General features: G+C 45.4%; 1 protein-coding gene across 5 annotated transcripts in view; it reads left to right on the forward strand.

The window, feature by feature from the left end:
- The window catches only part of LOC118232403 (sodium/potassium/calcium exchanger 2-like), a 69,741-nt gene that overhangs the window by 24,710 nt on the left and 26,132 nt on the right, over positions 1–18,899 (forward strand). For 2 of the 5 annotated variants that reach the window (XM_035427368.1, XM_035427366.1), the window contains exons 3-5: positions 7,376–7,414; positions 9,481–9,589; positions 17,092–17,106. In XM_035427368.1, coding sequence (XP_035283259.1) covers positions 7,376–7,414; positions 9,481–9,589; positions 17,092–17,106 — 163 coding nt within the window. The remainder of the gene's footprint in view (positions 1–7,375; positions 7,415–9,480; positions 9,590–17,091; positions 17,107–18,899) is intronic. The other 3 variants (XM_035427369.1, XM_035427367.1, XM_035427370.1) reach the window with 3 other exon arrangements.

Raw genomic sequence — 18,899 nt, forward strand, 5'->3', positions numbered from 1 at the left:
GGAGTATATATATTTATATATATTTATTGAATATAATATATATACAGTTTAAAAAAGAGCATCCATTATTTAAGAGGCCCACTGGGCACATAAAACCTCCGTGGTTATATACCGCACAGAACTGAGGTCAGTTCTACTAAAGTGAAGTGTGCAGGCTAAAAATAGTTGCATGGATAGAATATAATAAACAAGCTTCAATGATAAATATGAGTGCAGTGCACTGTTCATATTTAAAGGGATTTTTGAATCTTTCCTTTAGCAATGTAGGTTTGTGGGAGAGATTAACTCCAGTCAATTTTATTTGTCTAGAGCTTTTTACGGTGAACTCTCACAAAGATTCTTTACAGAATAGCAGAAAAAGAGCAAGAAACAGAGCAAAAGAGCAAAAAAAACCAGACCTGAACTCCAGAATAAGCAAGCACAGAGGATGTTTAAATGGTGATGAGAAAAAAAACTCCCTGATGCAAAGACATCTCGGGAGGAACTCGGCTATAGATGGGGAGCCCATCCTCCACTGGCTGTCCTGGAGATGAGGGGGTGGGAATGAAAGAGTATAGCACTTTTTGTCCTCCCTCAGTGAAATTGAATATAATGAACTTGTATTGTAATACATATTGTCAAGATGAGGCAACACTACCAGATATGTGGGAAAAGGTACAGATTGCCACTTTATGATGTTATATTATATTTTTAAAAAATATAAACTGCTATGAAATATGTGCATGGTTCGATGTTATATAAGTTCTGTGACTCCACATATTTCCATGAGGGCCAGGAAGTCTGAACCTGGATTGGGATGGTAACGGCTAAAACTGGAGTGTGTGGTTGCAGTCATGGGATGGCACTTGCTTGCTTGTCAAACATCTCGGAGATGGCAGAGTGCAGATTCCCGCCAATCTGGCAGCCCTATCAGGCAAATATGTGCCTCACGGAATACTGTAAAGCAGAGGTGTCAAACTGAATTCCAATGGGGCTGCAGTGTCTGCTGGTTTTTGTGGTTTCCTTTCAATCAGCTGCTATTTAAGGCTTTGAGAACAAGTTGTGTGAATTCCTTAGCCAATCAATTACTTAAATGAACCACTGGTGCTGAGAACACCACAAAAACCAGCAGACACTTCAACCCTCCAGGGCTGGAGTTTGACACCTGTGCGTAAAGTCTTGACAAACCAACAAAGCAATGAAACAAGTAAGTATTGTCAGTTCTATCAGAGAGGCACCCAGAGCATCATACCAATGAGAACCAATCACCAGAGACCATTACAGATCACGCTATGGCTAGCTAAATTTCCCAATCCATACATTATTTTCATTTTAAATGATCGTAGTGGGTCAGTTAAATGTGATTGTGTAACCAGCCTCTACTTCACCATCCTACAAAAGGGCAAAAAAAACTGAAACAAAAACAGCACTATGGGGTTCAGGGTTATCGTGCTCCATTTCAGTTTGTGACCAGTCTATCACCTACATCAAATGGGGCCTCGCCAAAATGGTGCTCCCCGCCACTTTGATCCCTCGGGAAGAGGCGTTTTCACGCTGTTCCCGGACAAAAGAAAGCGAACCAATTAGCGGCAGCCGAGCGCAAGCTGAGGAGCCGGAGGTCGCGACGCGGAGCGTTATAATCACCGAAAGTGGCTCACGGCCTTTCAGGGGACACAACTTATTTATCGATCAGGAGGCGCCGAAGTGGCAATAGCCGCAATTTACCACGTCACCTCCAATTTAACCGCAGCATTTCTGGAGACTGAAATCAGGTCAACAACATAATAGCGGTGCTTTGTAGACATGCGGTGACTCTTGTGTAGCTACAGCACCTGTGACCTCATAGGTACAATTTAATGTACCTTTTAAAAAAAAAAAAAAATTTGCTCAAGAAGAGTCTTTCGGTACCCCATGGTCTCTCTGTTGCTGAGATACAAAACAAACTTGTAACGTCTAAGAAGACTGTATAGCCTATAATTAATTGTCTATGAATACTATCGTGTTCCAGATAACTGGAACTGTACTTTTTTAATCATTATTTTTAACTGGGGTGGTCTCATTTGTCTTATCAAACTCAAAGCTATTGTGCTAGAATACTTTGGATTACATTATTACATTACAGGCATTTAGCAGACGCTCTTATCCAGAGCGACATACAACAAGTGCATTGGTTCACGATGTAGAGGTGCAAAAGAAACACTAGAGTGAAGTAAGGATTGTAGTGCCAGAAGTGACCACATCGATCAGGACTCCAACCCTGTAGAGTAAGCTGTGGATATGCCTGGCATGTAAAATTAAATGTTATATCTGAATATAGGTGTGTATGTGTGCCTGTGTCTATTTATGTATGTTTTTAAATCAACATTTCAGAATCTCTAAACATCAAAATGAGTAAACTTTTGGAATCCATGAAAGTGCTATGAAATATGTAATTTGTCCTCTGGTCTTGGCAACTTTTGTTTTTCCTTCGCTTAACTGTTGTTGGTCCACAAGATGCATTAGTACATATGATTTACTAGTAGCCTTAGGGTTTATCTGACCTAGGATTTTTAAAGGGAACTGTGAATGTTTATAGGCACATTCAGTTCTGTTTGTCCCTGGATGATAATGTAGTGGCAGTGCTAATCAGACCACATGAAACTTGTGCATAATGATTTCTCTTTTAAGTGTGCAATGTCAGACATGAGTAGGGTTATTTGTAATGTGCAACATCCTTTCTGCACAATTTTACAAGAGCAGCCTTGCTATTATGAGTTTATGAATGTCTCTTTCTCTGGGAGGTTGCAGTGTTTCTGCATCATTATCTCTCAGTGACAAAAATGGCCTAAAGACTCTGGAACAGCCTCCGACACTATTCCGCTGATTTTTTTGCAAGAATCCTGCAAACTAGCTCAGATCCGAACAAAGGAAGGAGGCAGGAGAGACAAGACTGGTGAAAAAAAAGAAAACAAATAAACTTGCCAAGAAAAAAAATCTGTTACCGAGTAAAGTCTGCACGGTACGAAACAATGGGTAACGAATGACTGTTTGTGTAACAGGGAGTTATGAGCTTCTTCATCACTTCTTCATGAAATTCCCATCGAAGCTTAAATCACCTTGTCAGAGCACTAAGAGAGATGTATTCCTGTACCTACCTCCTGTTCCACAGCAGGCCTGAGCAAAGATCCAAGCTGTCCCTGAGTATGAGTTCAGAAGGTGGGGCAGCAGCTGAAGTCTAATAAGGCCAAGGTGTACTTAAGTTCGGTGGTCCGATTGGTCAGTCGCAGTGTCACCTGGGAGGCGCGCCACCCTTGCATAGTCCAGAGCAGAGAGCGAGGCAAAGCATCGTTCTGCTTGGTTGCATAAGCCTTGCAAACAGTTGCACCATCTGTCAAGTCAGGGCTGTCTGTCCAGAAGGAAGATGAGGGATGATTGGCAGCCCTTTAAGGCTTTATTTCGCTCATACGTTGTGTGAAACTTTATGAAACACAAGGATGAATGATGACACTGCTGATCAGGGCCTTCGTGGGGAAAAGCCAGAAAAAAGTAACCAATCCCATCTTTCAATTTGAGAGCTTTATTGTAATATGGAGTCCCTTATGAAAGAACCTCCTATTCTTATAGTAGCCCCATCCCATGGGAAACAGTGGTAACCCGAGTGACAGTAACTATGCTGATGAAGGGTTGAATAGAGCCTGAATTTGTGAATGATGGTACCTATGGAATTAGGTGGCCCTTTCATCTTTGGAAGGAATGTTAGCATCATGTCATCGCAGCCTGGACAATTATATTTCAGCCTATAAGACCCTTTCTTTTGCTCTTCTAGTTGCGCTGGCCTATGGGAACCTGTGATGACCTTGTTGGTCATCTAGAGGTGACAGTGCTCTTGTGACCGCGATTGCTTTTGCTGACCACATTTCTTCACAGCGTAACAGAATCTGAGTACTAATGCCTGTTCTGGTGTAAAATAAAATAAAAAAAGTAAAAGTCTTGTGAAGTTAGGTGGCAGTGGTGGACACACATGCTGCCTGCCCTAAGTGTTAGCCAGCGCTAAGACCTATGCTAATGTGACCTTATATAACTGCTGACTTAGTGGTGAGATTAACATCCACGGCATCACCAAAATACACTTGCGAGTCCTGCACAAGAAGTGTGGATCAGATCAGAGTTTGTGTGGCCAGACCCACAGTCTCACAACTTCAAGTCGTCATTATTTCTATTTCACATTAGTAATACATTTGAAGGAAGTTGTTTTTGGTTCTGTAATGTAATGGTTAGTGAGCCAAGCTGATTTTACCTTTGTGGGCCGGTCCTTCTCATCTGATGTGATAAGATTGGACAGTTACCTCATGTTTGGCCGCATTCATTCTTAAGAGGAAGCAGTCATCTCCCTTGAACAGGGCTGCCCAAACCCTGTTCCTGGAGATCTACCGTCCTGTAAGTTTTCATTTCAACCATAACGTAGCGCACCGCATTGAACAGCTATACTTGTCATTGAGCTGCTAATTATCATAATCAGGTGTGCCAAATTAGGGTTGGAATGCTAATCTACAGGACAGTAGATCTCCAGTAACAGGGTTGGGCAGCAGAACAGCAACCCGCTCAGGTGAAGCAGTCGTTAGGGGTAACAGAAGCAATGTTTTATGAATACAGAGAACTCGTCAATCAACTAATTTAGAGAAACGTGGCGAGACAGATGGATAATTTTTCAGATGGATAATTTCCGTCTCCACTTGAATAATTTCTGAATGATTTTGCAAAGAGAATATGCGTGCTGATAGTCTCCACGTGGCCATTTCCACTGTTCAGCATTAGGTTCTAGTTCATGCTATTAGACTCCACGCGTGTCACACGCTATTCAGGGTGTTGCCCACTCCGTGTGGATAAACTGGTGCGTTAAGTCGGCCATCCATAAAAAATAATGAAAGATGGGACTCGGGCTTAAACCCCTGTGTGGCTGTTCCGTAGCCATACGAGGTAAATGTGCGGTTGTAGTGGGAGACAGATGGAGTCATGACAACACAGTATGGAAAGGATTTTTAATCATTATAAATGTGCTTAGAGCTTAACTGGAGGCAGCTGGACATTTCAGGGTTTTTTTTTTCCTTTTTTTAACATTTATTTTCTGCGAGCCGTTTTTCTGTTGAAGGAAGTGGAACCGTGGAAATCCTGTCTGCAGCTGCTAAAGCATATTCTGGACTTTAACTCAGGATGATTTTCCTAGAGATATGCGTGGCATCACTCATTCCAGGAAAGAGGAAAGGGCGTGGAGAGGGTGAAAGGAAGGAGGGGGTGAGAGGAGGAGGGGAAGGAGGAGGTGGAGGAAAAGCAGGGAATTAATCTGCTGCTCTGCATGCTGGATCCAGCCTAGTTATACAAGTTGGGGGTAGCAGGAGGTCCAGGTCAGGTCCTGCTCATAGCCTCCCCCTGCTCATAACTGGCCTCCTGCTCATAGCCTCCCCCTGCTCATAACTGGCCTCCTGCTCATAGCCTCCTCCAGCAAGAGGATAAGGGGCAGGTCTGTCATAAATCCACCCCACCCACTCACCTTCCCTAGCCCCCTCCAGAGGTCAGGGGCTCGTCTTTATTAGACTGAGAGGGGGAGAGAACAGAGGAGAGATAAAGATAGAAGGGGAGAGATAAAGAGAGTGGGATGGAGTAGAAGAGTGGTAGGGCAGCTGTAGGAGCTGAAGAAAAGGAGAGAGAATGATACTGTGATAGGGATGGAAAGAGAATAACTGCTTGAGGGGGCGGGAGAGTGAGAAGAGAGAGAGAGGTAGAAAGAGAATGAGAGAATACAGAGGAAAGAGAGGGAAAGAATGCAGGTTATGCTGGGGCCGAGGTGATGGCTTTAGACTCTAAACCGCGAGCGGTGAACTTCGAAGACATTGCTAGCGCATAAGCCGTGCCGTTTATAGCGCTAATAAGGCTCAATTACCGCCAAATGTAGCCCGTGGCATTTGACCGGGCTGTATCCCGGCCATGTGAGGTGTGCGCAGGGCTCAGCTAAGCTAAGCTAAACGCCGTCTCCGCGCACTGTCAGGTAGGCTGTCAATCTGAGAGGCCTTCTGCGGAGCGCGGGTCTGGTGCTCATAGCTTGGGCTCTCCTGCGTATGAGATGGGCAATGGCGACCATTTTGTTTTAAAAAAAATCAGTAATAACACATTTATTTATTCATTCTTATTAACCATTCTTAATTCTGTAATTATAGTTGTTTTTGTTTGTTTTGTCTTTTTGGAGTCTGAAGATGAGGCTGTTTTAGATGAATTAGGTTTTTTTTGGTTGTGATATGAAAAATACCACTCTTTGAATTTTTTTTTTGTTAACAAGGAGCTGTCTTTGTACTTGTGAGCTGTCTCTCTGACACTAGTTAACACCTGCTTGTAGCAGCAGGCAGCTATCATACATCAGATATTTTAGGCATCTCAGTGAAGGGAGGGACTCAAAACGCATTTCCCCAGCGCGCTCATGTGAGGCGAAGGGTCTCTACTGAGGATGGTTAAATATGGCAGGTGCCCATGCATTCCAAGCTGACGTGCCTGCTGCCGTTACTCCAAAAATGGAACAGAAATACGGAATCAGAGTTTGCCGTCTCCCCATCTGATGAGCAGATTTTATGGCAGTGATTGCTATTGCGAGTTGTCGAAAAAAGTGCTGATCAAAGCAAACGGCTGATTCCGAGCTTATGCCACTGTTAGCGTTCACAAACTGAGATGCGCTGGATGATTCCCGGTTTTAGAGTTTTAATGTGTAACTGCTACACAGCTGCAAACTATTACAGTACTTGATGATGTGCACTTTCGCAATGTTGACTAGAATTCGGTTGAAAGTGTTCGAATACGGTACATGATTCCATCCTCGCGTCAGTGGTGACACTCAGACTTTTGTTTCCTGGACATGTAATCAGGAAGTTGCCTGCATGGAGTAGGTTAAATTAGGGCGCTTCAATTATTTATTACCCCGGGCCCTGATTCTTTATAAACATGGTGCGCATAGGCCTGGGCATTTCCACAAGCAACAGCATTACTGCGCATTTGAGTAAACCTTAGAAGCAGACGCCTTGGATTTAAACGTCACTCGTCCCTTGTCCTGCTGGGCTGAGCTGAGCTATCCTGACCCTGAGAAGGACGTTTCTGCGCTGGTCTCAACCTCTCAACCCACAGACGAGGCTCTCTAGAAATCTCACGCCAATCCAGCCCCGTTTGCAGCGATCCTCGTTGTCGACGATGTTGTTACTGTTTTAATTTTTTAGTCTTTTGTTTCTCTGTTATTGCCTGTGGCGTCTGTCTGCACCGCATCACGATAACGTATCTGTCTGTTGTTGTCTTCTCATCTGCCTCCGATAGTACAGCATGCTTCACATCTGTTGTCTTTTTGTCTTTTTTTTCTTTTCCCTTCCTTTCTTTCTCTGCGAAGACGACTCCCGAGCCTGTGGAGGATGAGAACAAGCTGTCGGTAGGTTTCTGTGGCTTTCCTTCTACCTGGATACCCGTGTCTGCGTGTTTCATGTGAACAGTCTCTCCCTAACCACCCCCCAAAACACTCATCAGTCCAGTCCTCATCTCCGTGTGCCTGAGTCAGATCCAATCCAATCAATGTAGCCAAGGAATTAAAATGGCTTGTTTTCCTTTTGTAGAATCGTGTCCTAGATTGTAGTTCATATTTGTTCTCTTGTTACCGAGATACCACAGACGCAGTGTAACCTATGAAGCAAAAACTTCAAACAAGATACATTCAGCTTTCTGTTCCTGGGGACCAGGACTTTTTAAAAATGTTTTCCGCAGACAGAACTGATTATGAAACGTATAAATAATATGTATTGTACATGGGAGCAAAGCAGATGCCATTATGAAATATGCTATTACTTACTGTAGTCTTTGTGTTCTCCTGGCTGTGACCTATTAAGGATACAGTGGTTTTGACATGGATAGTTTTACAACAATGTTTATGTAAGAAGTACGCCAATACGCCGGGGGGAACAGGGCTAACAAAAAATGAATATTTTGTATGTCAGGTTATTATTGAGCTGGAGCAGGGAGTCAGGCTTGTTTTGGGAGGCGATGCACATTTTCAGAGGAAATGTTTGCAGCCCAGCATAGTTCAGACTGTAGAAACACTGTATTAAACTGCAAAGTAGAACGGGATGCTTGTTATCAGTCAAGAAAGAGAGAGGGAGAGAGCAAGAAAGCTGAGAAGCAGGGAGAGAAAGACAGAAAGAGAGACAGAAAGAGAGAGCTGAGAGAGACAAAGAGAGAGCTGAGAGACAGAGAGAAAGAGAGGGAAAGAGTGAGAGAGAGAGCTGAGAGACAGAGAGAGATTTTTTATTGTGCAGCCTCGCCCAGTGACGCCCCTCCCCCCCCGCCCCCCCGCCCCCCACCCACCTGAGAGGCGTGTGAATCAGCATCATCAGTCAGGGGCCCCTCCAGCTCCAGATTGAGCCGCCAAAACCCAGCGGGCGACACGTGGCGGAAGTGTTTAGAGCAGCTGCCTCCCGTCTGTGAGCTAACACCCCTTGCCCCCCCCCCCCCCCCCCTCCCTCCACCCAGCCCCTTCTGAGGTGTGAGGCTTTTGGTGGCGATTTGCCACAGCTCCTGGCACCCCCTAAGGCTGGCAGGGTCACCTTAGAAACCACAGTCTGGGGGGGGGGGGGCGGGGGTCACAGGAGAACATGCCTTATTTTGGTCCCGTTTCATTGGATTATATTTTAGTTTAAATTGTGTAATAATTAACTTTATTGTTGTTTATCAGGAGTGGTTTTAACCCCCCATACCCCCGCCCCCTCCCCCCCCACTGTTTCCACGACATCATGATGTCAGCGGTGCATGGAGCTAATTAAAGGTCAAGACGTACTCAGGCTGAGGAGAAAGCCAGGAGTGTGCCTTTCGTAATTAAGTTGCGTCGCCCTCGTTCATCATAAGATTTCGTGACCATCCTCCTTTCCCTCCTCATCCCCCCCTTCCTTTTCTCCAGCTTCCCTCTTCTCCGCACACTCGAGCACGATGACTCACCTTGGCCGCGTCTCAAGGATAGTCTCTCTCTCTCTCTCTCTCTCTCTCTCTCTCTCCTTTCTCCCCCCCCCCCCCCCCCCCCCCCCCGCGCCGCTTAGCATGGCAAAATAAAGCTAAAAAAGCTTCAGAGTACGTTCATTTGCATATTCAGGGATTTGTGATGTTTATTCCTGGTCGTTTCGGATGAGTTCGTGCACCGCTCTTGTGCTGCTCCGCAACACTCACCGAATAAACAACAACAAAAAAAAATCATGGGACTTAAAAAAAAAAAAAAAGAAGAAGGCTCGTCGCTGGAGTCTGGGTAGCAGCGGAGAGGGTGGGGGGGGGACGAGGGGGCTGCTATAGCCAGAGAGGTTATTTCAGCAGAACTATAAATAACTGAAGCCGTAGGCGTGGGTGGAAGGGGAGGGAAAAAATGAAAAGGAGAGCGGGGGATTCATCGTTACGATCCGGGGAAAGGACGTCCGCAGACGCGTCCGGGGCTTTGACATCACTGTCTCCCTCCTCCTGTAGGCCAAGCCCCGCCTTCAGAGGGGCGGAAGCTCCGCCTCCTTGCACAACAGCCTGATGAGGAACAGCATCTTCCAGCTGATGATCCATACGCTGGACCCACTGAGCGAAGGTATAGCGCTGCCGTACCGCCCCCCCACACACAAAGCTCCGCCCACTGACACACCCCCAACCTCCATCACTACAGCCCGCCTAGCAACAAGCCCCTCTGATCCCGTCTACAAGCCCCTACCATCCATACAGTATTCCCACTGTCCTTTTTCATGTCCAAAAGAACCCTGCTGATGAAGGAGTTTTATGAACTGCTGTGTGGTCGAAAGCTTATCGCTGCTGGATCAGATGAAGCTCTGCCCCCCCCCCCCCCCACCTCCCCAAAGTTATTATAGATTATTAAAGACAGATAGTCCTTAACACGGGACAGCGGTGCGAGCCATGTCTGGAATACCTGCAGTTTGAGCATTATGGCCCCCGCTCTGCTGTGGTGTCGGAAGTAGAGACATCCCAATGCGTAATCCCTAGCAAAAGGGCTCATTAGTCAGAACACACCTTGAGTGTATTTTACGAGTTCAGCTGAAGCAACCCGTAGGTTTCAGGTTTTTATATATGTCCGTTTTCAATAGAAAATAATGATTTCATCCCTGGTTGGACATGCACACGCACACACATATGCACACTCGCACACACACACACACACACGCACATGCACAGCTCTCTAGGAAAGAAATAACTGGAGGTCACACAGTACATGCTAAATGACACCCCAGCTAGCGCTGGTTTGGCTTGTAAGGATTAACATGATTAAGGCACACTGTTGTGCAGTGGATAGCGCTGACACCTCACAGCAAGAAGGCCGTGGGTTTGAATCCTGGCCCGGCCTTTCTGTGAGCAGTGCCTGCGTGGTTTTCCTCCGGGGTCTTCACTTTCCTCCCAAATACATGCAGGTTGGGCTACTTGTGGGGGTATTCACAGAAAGACCATGTGTGCTCAGTCAGCCTACCCTATGTAAAGAAAGGTTCATAAATAAATAGTGTGTGGTTTGATTTGGCTCTATTACTCCACCATTTTAGATTTTTAATCAAACAGTTAGGTAAAATAAAGATTCTCAGCTTTTATTAATGAGGATTGTAGACATTCTGGTTTGACCAGGTAGAAAATGCAGCACTTTTTATACAGTCCCCCCCATTTCAGGGCACCATTATTTTTGGGACAAATAGCTTCATGGGTGTTTGTGAGAAGTCAAGTGTGATAAGTCAAGTGCGTTCATGTACTTTCATGCAGCTATAAGAGAGCTTCCATTTACGTGACATTAATATTTCCCAAATATTATGATGCCCTGAAATGTAGGGGGGGGGGGGGGGATTATGTATAAGAACTGCTGTAATTTCTACACAGTGAAACCGAAGTGTATAAAAATACACATTACTAACACCTGAGAATCTGCATTTTTACTGCATATGAAATGTTCAATTACAAATCGTGGAGTACAGAGCAAAATCAAGAAAAAAAAGGCTTTGTCCTAAACATTATGGTGCTCTTACTGCATGTAAGAGTTGGTTTAACACTGAACTCTGTGTCGCAGCTTCAAGACTCTTCATTGTACTTTAATGAACTGATTTCCCCATTATGGATTCATCTGCAGGCAATCTGAGAGCGCTTCATGTGATGTAAACACATTGCACGGAAATGCATTTCATTAAAAAGATAAAGAGACGCGAGGATGCGTGGGAGTGCCTCTTTTTATTGCGCCTCAGGGCAATGAAAGAACGGAGGGCATCTGAGTTTCCTGTTTCAGATAAAATCAGAGTTTTGGCGGTTAGGTTTAATGGTTGTTTGCAGGTTCCTCTGGGAGGGAGCGAGATTGCACTTGGCACCGCGTAACTCACGGGCGTCGCCTCTTATTTACCGGGGCATTGAAGGTGCCCCCCGAGCCTCCTGCTCCGTCTAGCGCATGGGGTGTGCGGTCTTACCTGAAAAAAGGGGCCGGTGTGAGCCCTGCACTACCGCACCTGATTCTCCTTTTCTCCATTGTCTCCACCGAAGGCCGTCATTAGTTAAGTAGTTGAATCAGGTGTCAGTGCTGGACTAAAACAAAAAAAAACCTGCACCCACCTTTTCGAATAAGACTGGACCGCCCCCGGTCTGCAGCATACAGGCTGATGAAGGTGACCGGGAGACGTCTTGCCCGATGCTTAGCAAAAGGAAGACACTTAGCAGAAATGCACGACATGGTTACCAGCCACATCCAGGCCCTTTCATGGGAATGCAGCATCATGGGGCAGGGAGCAAGGGAGAATATCGTCCCCGTGGAAGACTCCTGTTTGTTGTGGCTGTGGCTAATGCAATCATTAATTGATGCTAATTGGGGACGTTCATTAATCACTAATCCCAGGTCTCCTGTCTGATCTCCAGCTTGTTTCATCAGACTGATAGCTGAGAGTGGCTTGATTAAATTGGCAATCCTTAATTTTTTAATATTTTCAATGTCAGATTTGGTAACATTTCACGCTGGCATATTTGTAGCAATATCGATCCAATGTGTTTGCGTTCTGGAATTTCTCCTCTATATGCTATTTTCCACTGGTGTTGTTGGGTGCGAAAACCCCGCCAAGTATTCAAATATATGACACGCTCACAGGAACTTGCTTGACGAAAAGCAAATGTTTGAAATACAAAAGGCGTCTTTAAAATGAGGTCTGATATGTTGCTCAATATTACAATGCCAAACGACATTGTTTGGTTTCTCCAAAATACGCTACTGCTGGATTATCTTCTAAGAAAAATAAGCATTGGATGTGCTCCTAGCTGTGCTCTGTTTTGAATGGAAGTCTGGTATTTTGATTGTGAAAACAAACTTATGTGATCACCAGTCACAACAGATGTCGCCAAATCCACCGAAACTGAAAAATTAAAGATTGCCACTTGAACATTTGTACTTTATTAGTGTTCTCTTTGTGGTTTAACACAAGTCTGATGAAATCAGGAACACATGCATTGCTCAGTCTGATATCTGGACCCACTCATCCCCACATATCTGCATTTTGCTACGGGTCCAGAACTAAATAGGCGGGTCCCAAATAAGCCAGTTTTAGGTCCTAACTGACAAACCAGTTCAATCTGGTCATGTCCAGCAGGGCAGCCCAGACTGCTGTTGGCATGTTTGTTTATCCTTGCGTGTGGGCCTGCTGGTGTCACACCTTTTTCTAGAAGATTCTAATTCAGTGATCTGTCAGGAGGCTGCGTGCAAAAGGGTGCTGATACCCAGTAATCCCAGCTGAAGTCTCCATTAGCGCTGTACTGGAGTTCATCGGGGGGGGGGGGGGCGCACTGGTACTGTGAAGTGTAGGGGCCACGGCGGCTTTTGAACCGCGCCACTTTCCCCGCACGTGCCAGTTAGAGAGAGCTCCCCCAAATTTCACGAGCCTGCTCGTGGAAAGCATGCGGGTAAATCTCAAACCATCGCAGAGGAAAGCTTATGAAATGGAGAAAGATTGCTTGGTTTTTTCCTGTTGTTTTTTTTTTTCAGTTCCATAGCCATTCCAAGAGATTTTCTTTGCCATGTTGATGGTGTACTTCAATTTCAGGGAAAGAGGGAAGGAGATGAAATGGGAAAGAGAGAGCGAAGGCCATTTAGTTGGGCATAGACAGCCTCAGGGCATTGTGTGGTTTTCAGACCAGTCTTCAGCAGAGATCTGGGGCAACAGTTCTGCAGCACATCACAAGCCGCACATGATCATTAGTGTCCGTTTTGAGTTATCTCTTAGCGATCCATTAACTTTAAGCAATCAAACTTTAACTTTAATCAAGCAATTAAGCAAAACAACTCCAGGCTGAGTGTAAACAAAGACCTAGTAAGCTAAACACACTTTTTGTACTGTGATTTCTTCTCTTCAGCATAAATTTGGGGGAGGGGGTGGGGGGCAGTTTGGGGGAAGGGGGGGGCTGGACAGGTGCGGCGAGCATGTGTGGGCCGACTCAGGATGAGAAAAATGGGGCGGTGAGGCGTGCCCGCACCTGCCACGCTCACGAGTCTGCAAAAAAAAGCCTCCCTGGGGTCCCCCCCACCACCCCCGCCGCCCGCCCCCCTCTCCACACTAAAGCACTGCAGAGTACACAGGGATCTCACGACCACTTCCATCTGCCACGAACAACACCTGCAGCCCAGAGAGAGAGAGAGAGAGAGAGAGAGGTGGGAAAGGAGGAGGGGGGAGAGAGAGCAAGAGTAGAGAGAGGGAGAGGAGCAGGAGAAAGAAGAATGGAGAGGGAGGTGTGAGAGAAGGAGGGAGAGAGAGAGGGAGGAGGGGGGAGAGAGAGCAAGAGTAGAGAGAGGGAGAGGAGCAGGAGAAAGAAGAATGGAGAGGGAGGTGTGAGAGAAGGGGAGAGAGAAGGATGGAGAGAGAGAGGGAGGAGGGAGAAGAGAGAGGAGGTAGGAGAGAGAAGAAGAAAGAAACGAGATAAAGAGGAAAGGGAGTGAGGGAGACAGAGAAAAGGGGAGAGAAATAACAAAAGGGATCTGGAGAGGGCTTTATTAATGTAATGGCCTCAGCCGTGTTGCACTGGCTGTCCAGTATTCAGTAAATACACAAGAGGGCATAGTGGGTGAGAATGGCCTTCTTCTGCTTCCTCTGCAGTAACGGCAGATAACATTTTATAAGCAACAAAGTGCGAACGAGGGAATACAGAATGTCTGTGGTGAGACAAAGCGTTTGGGTGTGCCGAGGCAGAAGGATGCGTTTCCACGGTTTCCACTGTTTCCACTGTTTGGTGATAATCCTGGTCCCCACAGCTTCCTGCATTTCTGACGGACGGGAACAACCTTTGTCCTGGAATAACGAACACGGTGGAAATCACCCTAAAACGCCCACAGGCCCTGACAGCGTCAGAATTTGGGGAGTTTGGGGAGGGGCGGATTAAATTTAGAAACTTGGACTCATTGTGGAGGCTGCGTGTCGGGCAAAGCCAGCATGAATCTGCTGAAGGTACAGCGTGACACTTTAAAAGATTGATGAGCTGAGTTTCCTGGAACTACTATATTGGGAATGTGCAGAGGCGGGATAGTGTGCCCAGGATTTTCATTTTCATATCTAATCACCTGAGAATGGCCTGTAATGTATGTAAAAGCTGATTTTCTCCACTTTACTGTATGTTATCCACCCTGGTGTACTGACTCAATTATGAGTCACTGGTGTTGGTATAAACAGATATTACCCTGCAAAGGATAAACCTACTTAAATACACATGCCCACACGCTTACACACACACTGACACACACACACACACACACACACACACAAAGACTGACACAAACACACTGTTTTACGGAACAGAACAACCCCTATTACAAGCCAAATTGCAGATAATATGAATGGCTTGTTTTCTGTGAGATACGTATATTACTAATGCCATGTAAGATTTTTTTAAAAGCACCCTTCGAGTCTCTGCCAATCCACCAGACAGTAAACAGTTCAGTTTAGAGTGGTGCACGCTATGTTTTCTTGAGAGGATTACAAGGAATTGGAGAGACTGGTCAATTTGTGCAGTCCATTTGAAAAAATACTCCTTAAGTGCACTCTTGCAAGAGGCAGGTGGCGGGGGTGGTGGGTGGTGGGTGGGGGGGGGGCGAGCGGGGATCTGTAGCGGCTAAACTGGGAAATGCAGTCCCCTCACGTTCCATGTGGACAGAGTGCATGGCCTTATCGGGATGAGGACTACAGAACACCGGGCAGGTAGAGCAGTGGAAGAAGAAGCTCTGGAGCCCATCCCGGAGCAGGCACTTAGGATGGTGACTGCGGGGCCCCTGAGTTTATGCATATTTAAAGACTTTTATCCGGCTGGCTTAGGGCTTGTCTTTATTTAGAGCACGCCATGCATCTGTGCCGTCTTCACTTCACAGTCAAAGGAAGGCGCCGGTCCAGGTTGGAAATTTACATTCCGGTATTTAGCAGACTCAGGCTCTTATCCTGGGCAACTTGCATAAAGGCGTACAGATTCACACGTTTTAGCAACAAGCAGTGATGCAGAGTGAAGTCATCGGAGTCAAAACTGTTGGTAGTTGTCAGTACATAACCTTAAAACATAATCTTAGCTGCTATAGTAGGTCCGAGAGTGAAATAGAGAACACGAGAATTATTAGGAAGCAAATGGGTAAGGGGATATAGTTTTACATTTAGCATAGGTACAGCTAGTAAGAACCATGAATGGGTTCAGCATTTTGTGTGCCAAGGTACTGTTTAAATAAGTGTGATTTCAGACTACAGTTGAAGGTTGGGTTGTACTGGATTGTATCCGGGGGAACTCATTCCATCACTGGGATCTGTGTCTTTAAAAAAAAAAAAAATCTAAACCAGCAGCCAAATAATTTCTTAAAAGCCCAGAATCTGTTCTAGTCCTGAGAGATCCTGTTACAGGGTGTGAAGAAGGAAAACTGACAAATGGCTGCGTATTGTTGTGACTGATTTCTGAGCCTCCTTGGCACGATGCTCTTTCCTCAAGGTCAGTGGGCCATATGGCTGTGTATAAGAGCATTACCACAACCCTGCAGCAGTGCTGTGACTCCAGCCCAGCATGGTGCCTCAACCCACAGCACAGCCACTATAATTATAGCCGTCCGTTTGTTTAGCACTCTTAATTACATGCAGCGGATGATTCTTTTCCCTGAGTCTGGCTGCCTTTTGGAGCCCAGGCCCACTCGGTATGAAGCAAACACAACCACGACAGAGGGACGATGGGATTTATTATGTCAGGTTATGTCAGGTTGTGAAGGTTATGATGTTGAGCTGTAGAGCTGGATCTGAAGCAGTGTACTTCCGCCTTTCCTCAAAGAGCACGGAAATGTGTAAGAGAATGCTACAAAAAAGACCAGCTTCACAGTGCAGCGGCACATCCAAGAGTATGTTGAGCATTAGCAAGGTCACATAAGTCATTTGCTTTTGTCTTCTTTTTGAAGTTTCATGTCCAGCACTCAACTGGCTTTTGCAAATGTTGTTGAATTCAAGGTTTTATTTCAGTTTTTCTTGCTAAACTCACCAAACACACCAAACACAATTGGCAGAGTTTAGTGATCACCAGAATTAATTTGACACGCTATTTGCTAAGTTTGAAAGAAAATTGACACTTTGCATTTAACCGTGAGTTCAGCTGAGGGACAAAATTGATAATTGAATCCAGGCCATTGAGATGCATTGGGTAAAAAATGATTCAGCAAGTAAGACGCACCACTGTTGTCAGAATGAACTGCGGCATTTAACCTTGCAGAGGTTGAGCTTTTAATGAAGAATTAGCCAGCAAAATACTTCTCATTCATCAGCCAGTTGTGTACATAAAGCATATGTAAAGCATAACTGTTGTCTGAATTATTATTGTCAATGGAATAACAAGGTGTTGCATTCTGCTTGAATTTGTGAAAGTTGCTTGGAGAAAATGAGTTAACTGGTTTATGGAGCACAAAGTACTGTGAACCAACAGCCATTTTGGATTTCTGTTTCTCCTCAAATTTTCTGTGAAATGCTGTTTACTAGCAAACTGTTTACTTTCTCTTCCTTCTTTCTTTGTCTTTACCCCACTCTTTGTTCTTTGCTTTCTTTCTCTCTCCCTCTTTCTTTCTCTCTGTCTCCTCAGAGTTTGCCGATTCTGGTGAGTGAATATATTTATCTTTTTGCTGAAAGGTGACCATCCTCATCTCAGCTTGGACATGGCTTTTTACCCCCAATTCTTCCCCCTTGAGTTTCTTTTACCTTTCCTCAAATAAGAGCCCCTGTCGCTGTCGGACAGGATGATGGGCATTTTCCCAGAATGCCATGTTTTGAGTTTGTGCATATGGCATCATTGCACTCTCCCTTTATAATTTTAGCGTCGCTCTACCCTCACCGTAACCCCATGAGTCCACTGGACACCCCCCCCCCCCGCTTTCATCTGCCACTCTACTAACAGACTTTCTTGTTTTTTTTTGTTTTGGGTCAACCCTCCCCCCCCCCCCCCGCTCTTGCAGAACTCTCCACGGTTTGTTGAGTTGTGTTTAAGCTCTGGGCCTGAAGCAGTGATTCGGCTGTTTACAGAACCTTTGTCTCAAACTCAAAGAGGAGAACAGTGAATGCCCCAATTAATTGACCAACATTTTTAGACTGGGTGTTTTTTTTTTCTTTCTTTTTTTAAACTTGCAGCCACATGATCAATTTATCAGAAGCGCTCTCTGTGACTTGGCACCGGTGTTTTGGAAACATTAATGCATTTCTTTTTTAATCCTCTGCGTTTGGAAGGGAAAATAGAGAAGCAATGTCATCCATACTTTCCTCCCGCTCATTCTCACAGTTCGTAGAGGGGACCTTGACAGGTGACCTTGAGGTTTACAACAAGGGGTGTGGTTTTGGTACCTTTCACATAGCATGGGCGTGGCCTGCAGGCACTGATTTGTTAGAGCATTTTTAGCAGGGTGTGGTCGTCACAGTATGGGAGGGGGACTTCATGCTACTGTTGATCTCAACCTTTGCAGTCTTGCTGTAGAGGGCTGAGCCAATAGATGAGGGCAGAAGTGGTTCTGTTAACACAGCTGACCAATGAGGTAGTGATGAAAGAATGAGCTTTCATAAATTCCATAATTCCAATCACTGAACTGTTAAAGCCAACTAAAAGATTGTGCTCTCCAAAGAAATGCAATGATTGGTTCTAATCAGTATGAAACTGATAGCTTGCTGGTACCTCTGCCCATTTTTCATCTTAATGACATCTCGTTTTCTGAGAACTCTGAGACCTGAGGAGAAGGCGTGAGGTTCACACCAGAGAGCGCCGTGGCAATGCAGCCATGCCGTGCTGAAAGACATGAAGACAATGACAATACTGCAGAGCTGTGGGGGGGAAACATCTGGTCAGTTACACGGGGGTTGCGGTGTTTTGACAGGACATGCCAGGGCAGGTTCCAGGAAATGGCCACCGGCCATTTGGTATGGTTTGGCTTTACTGTACGGGGATGAATCGTCGAGGTGGCCAGCTTGTATGACTGTCTGTTGCAGGTACGTGTGGTCAGGGTAGGTGCAGTGAAAAAGTTCATTGGTCGCATGACTGCTAGTCGCATTCAGGGAGATGCAGCATGCGGTTTGGAAGTCACATGGTTAGGACAAGTTCCTAATAGATGGAGAAGCTCTGTGCATTTTACACCGTTTGCCCCCGTCCGGTACATATGCATTAATATTTTCTGTGCAGTGGAATGAGTGATGTGTCATATGACTGCCCTCTGTCTACCTTGCCTGAAGCCCACCGTACACTACAGGATTTCTACTGTGATTTTGGCATCCATCACAGACAAATTTTTCATATGGGTTTTAGCTCAATTCCAGTGCTGAAAGACCAGTGATTTAGAAAAGACTGTAGTTAATTGTGAGATTACTTTAGTCATCTGAAACTCACATTATGTATGAGAGGCATAACCCAAA

This window comes from Anguilla anguilla, chromosome 7, assembly GCF_013347855.1.
Source record: "Anguilla anguilla isolate fAngAng1 chromosome 7, fAngAng1.pri, whole genome shotgun sequence".
Classification (NCBI taxonomy): Eukaryota; Metazoa; Chordata; class Actinopteri; order Anguilliformes; family Anguillidae; genus Anguilla; species Anguilla anguilla.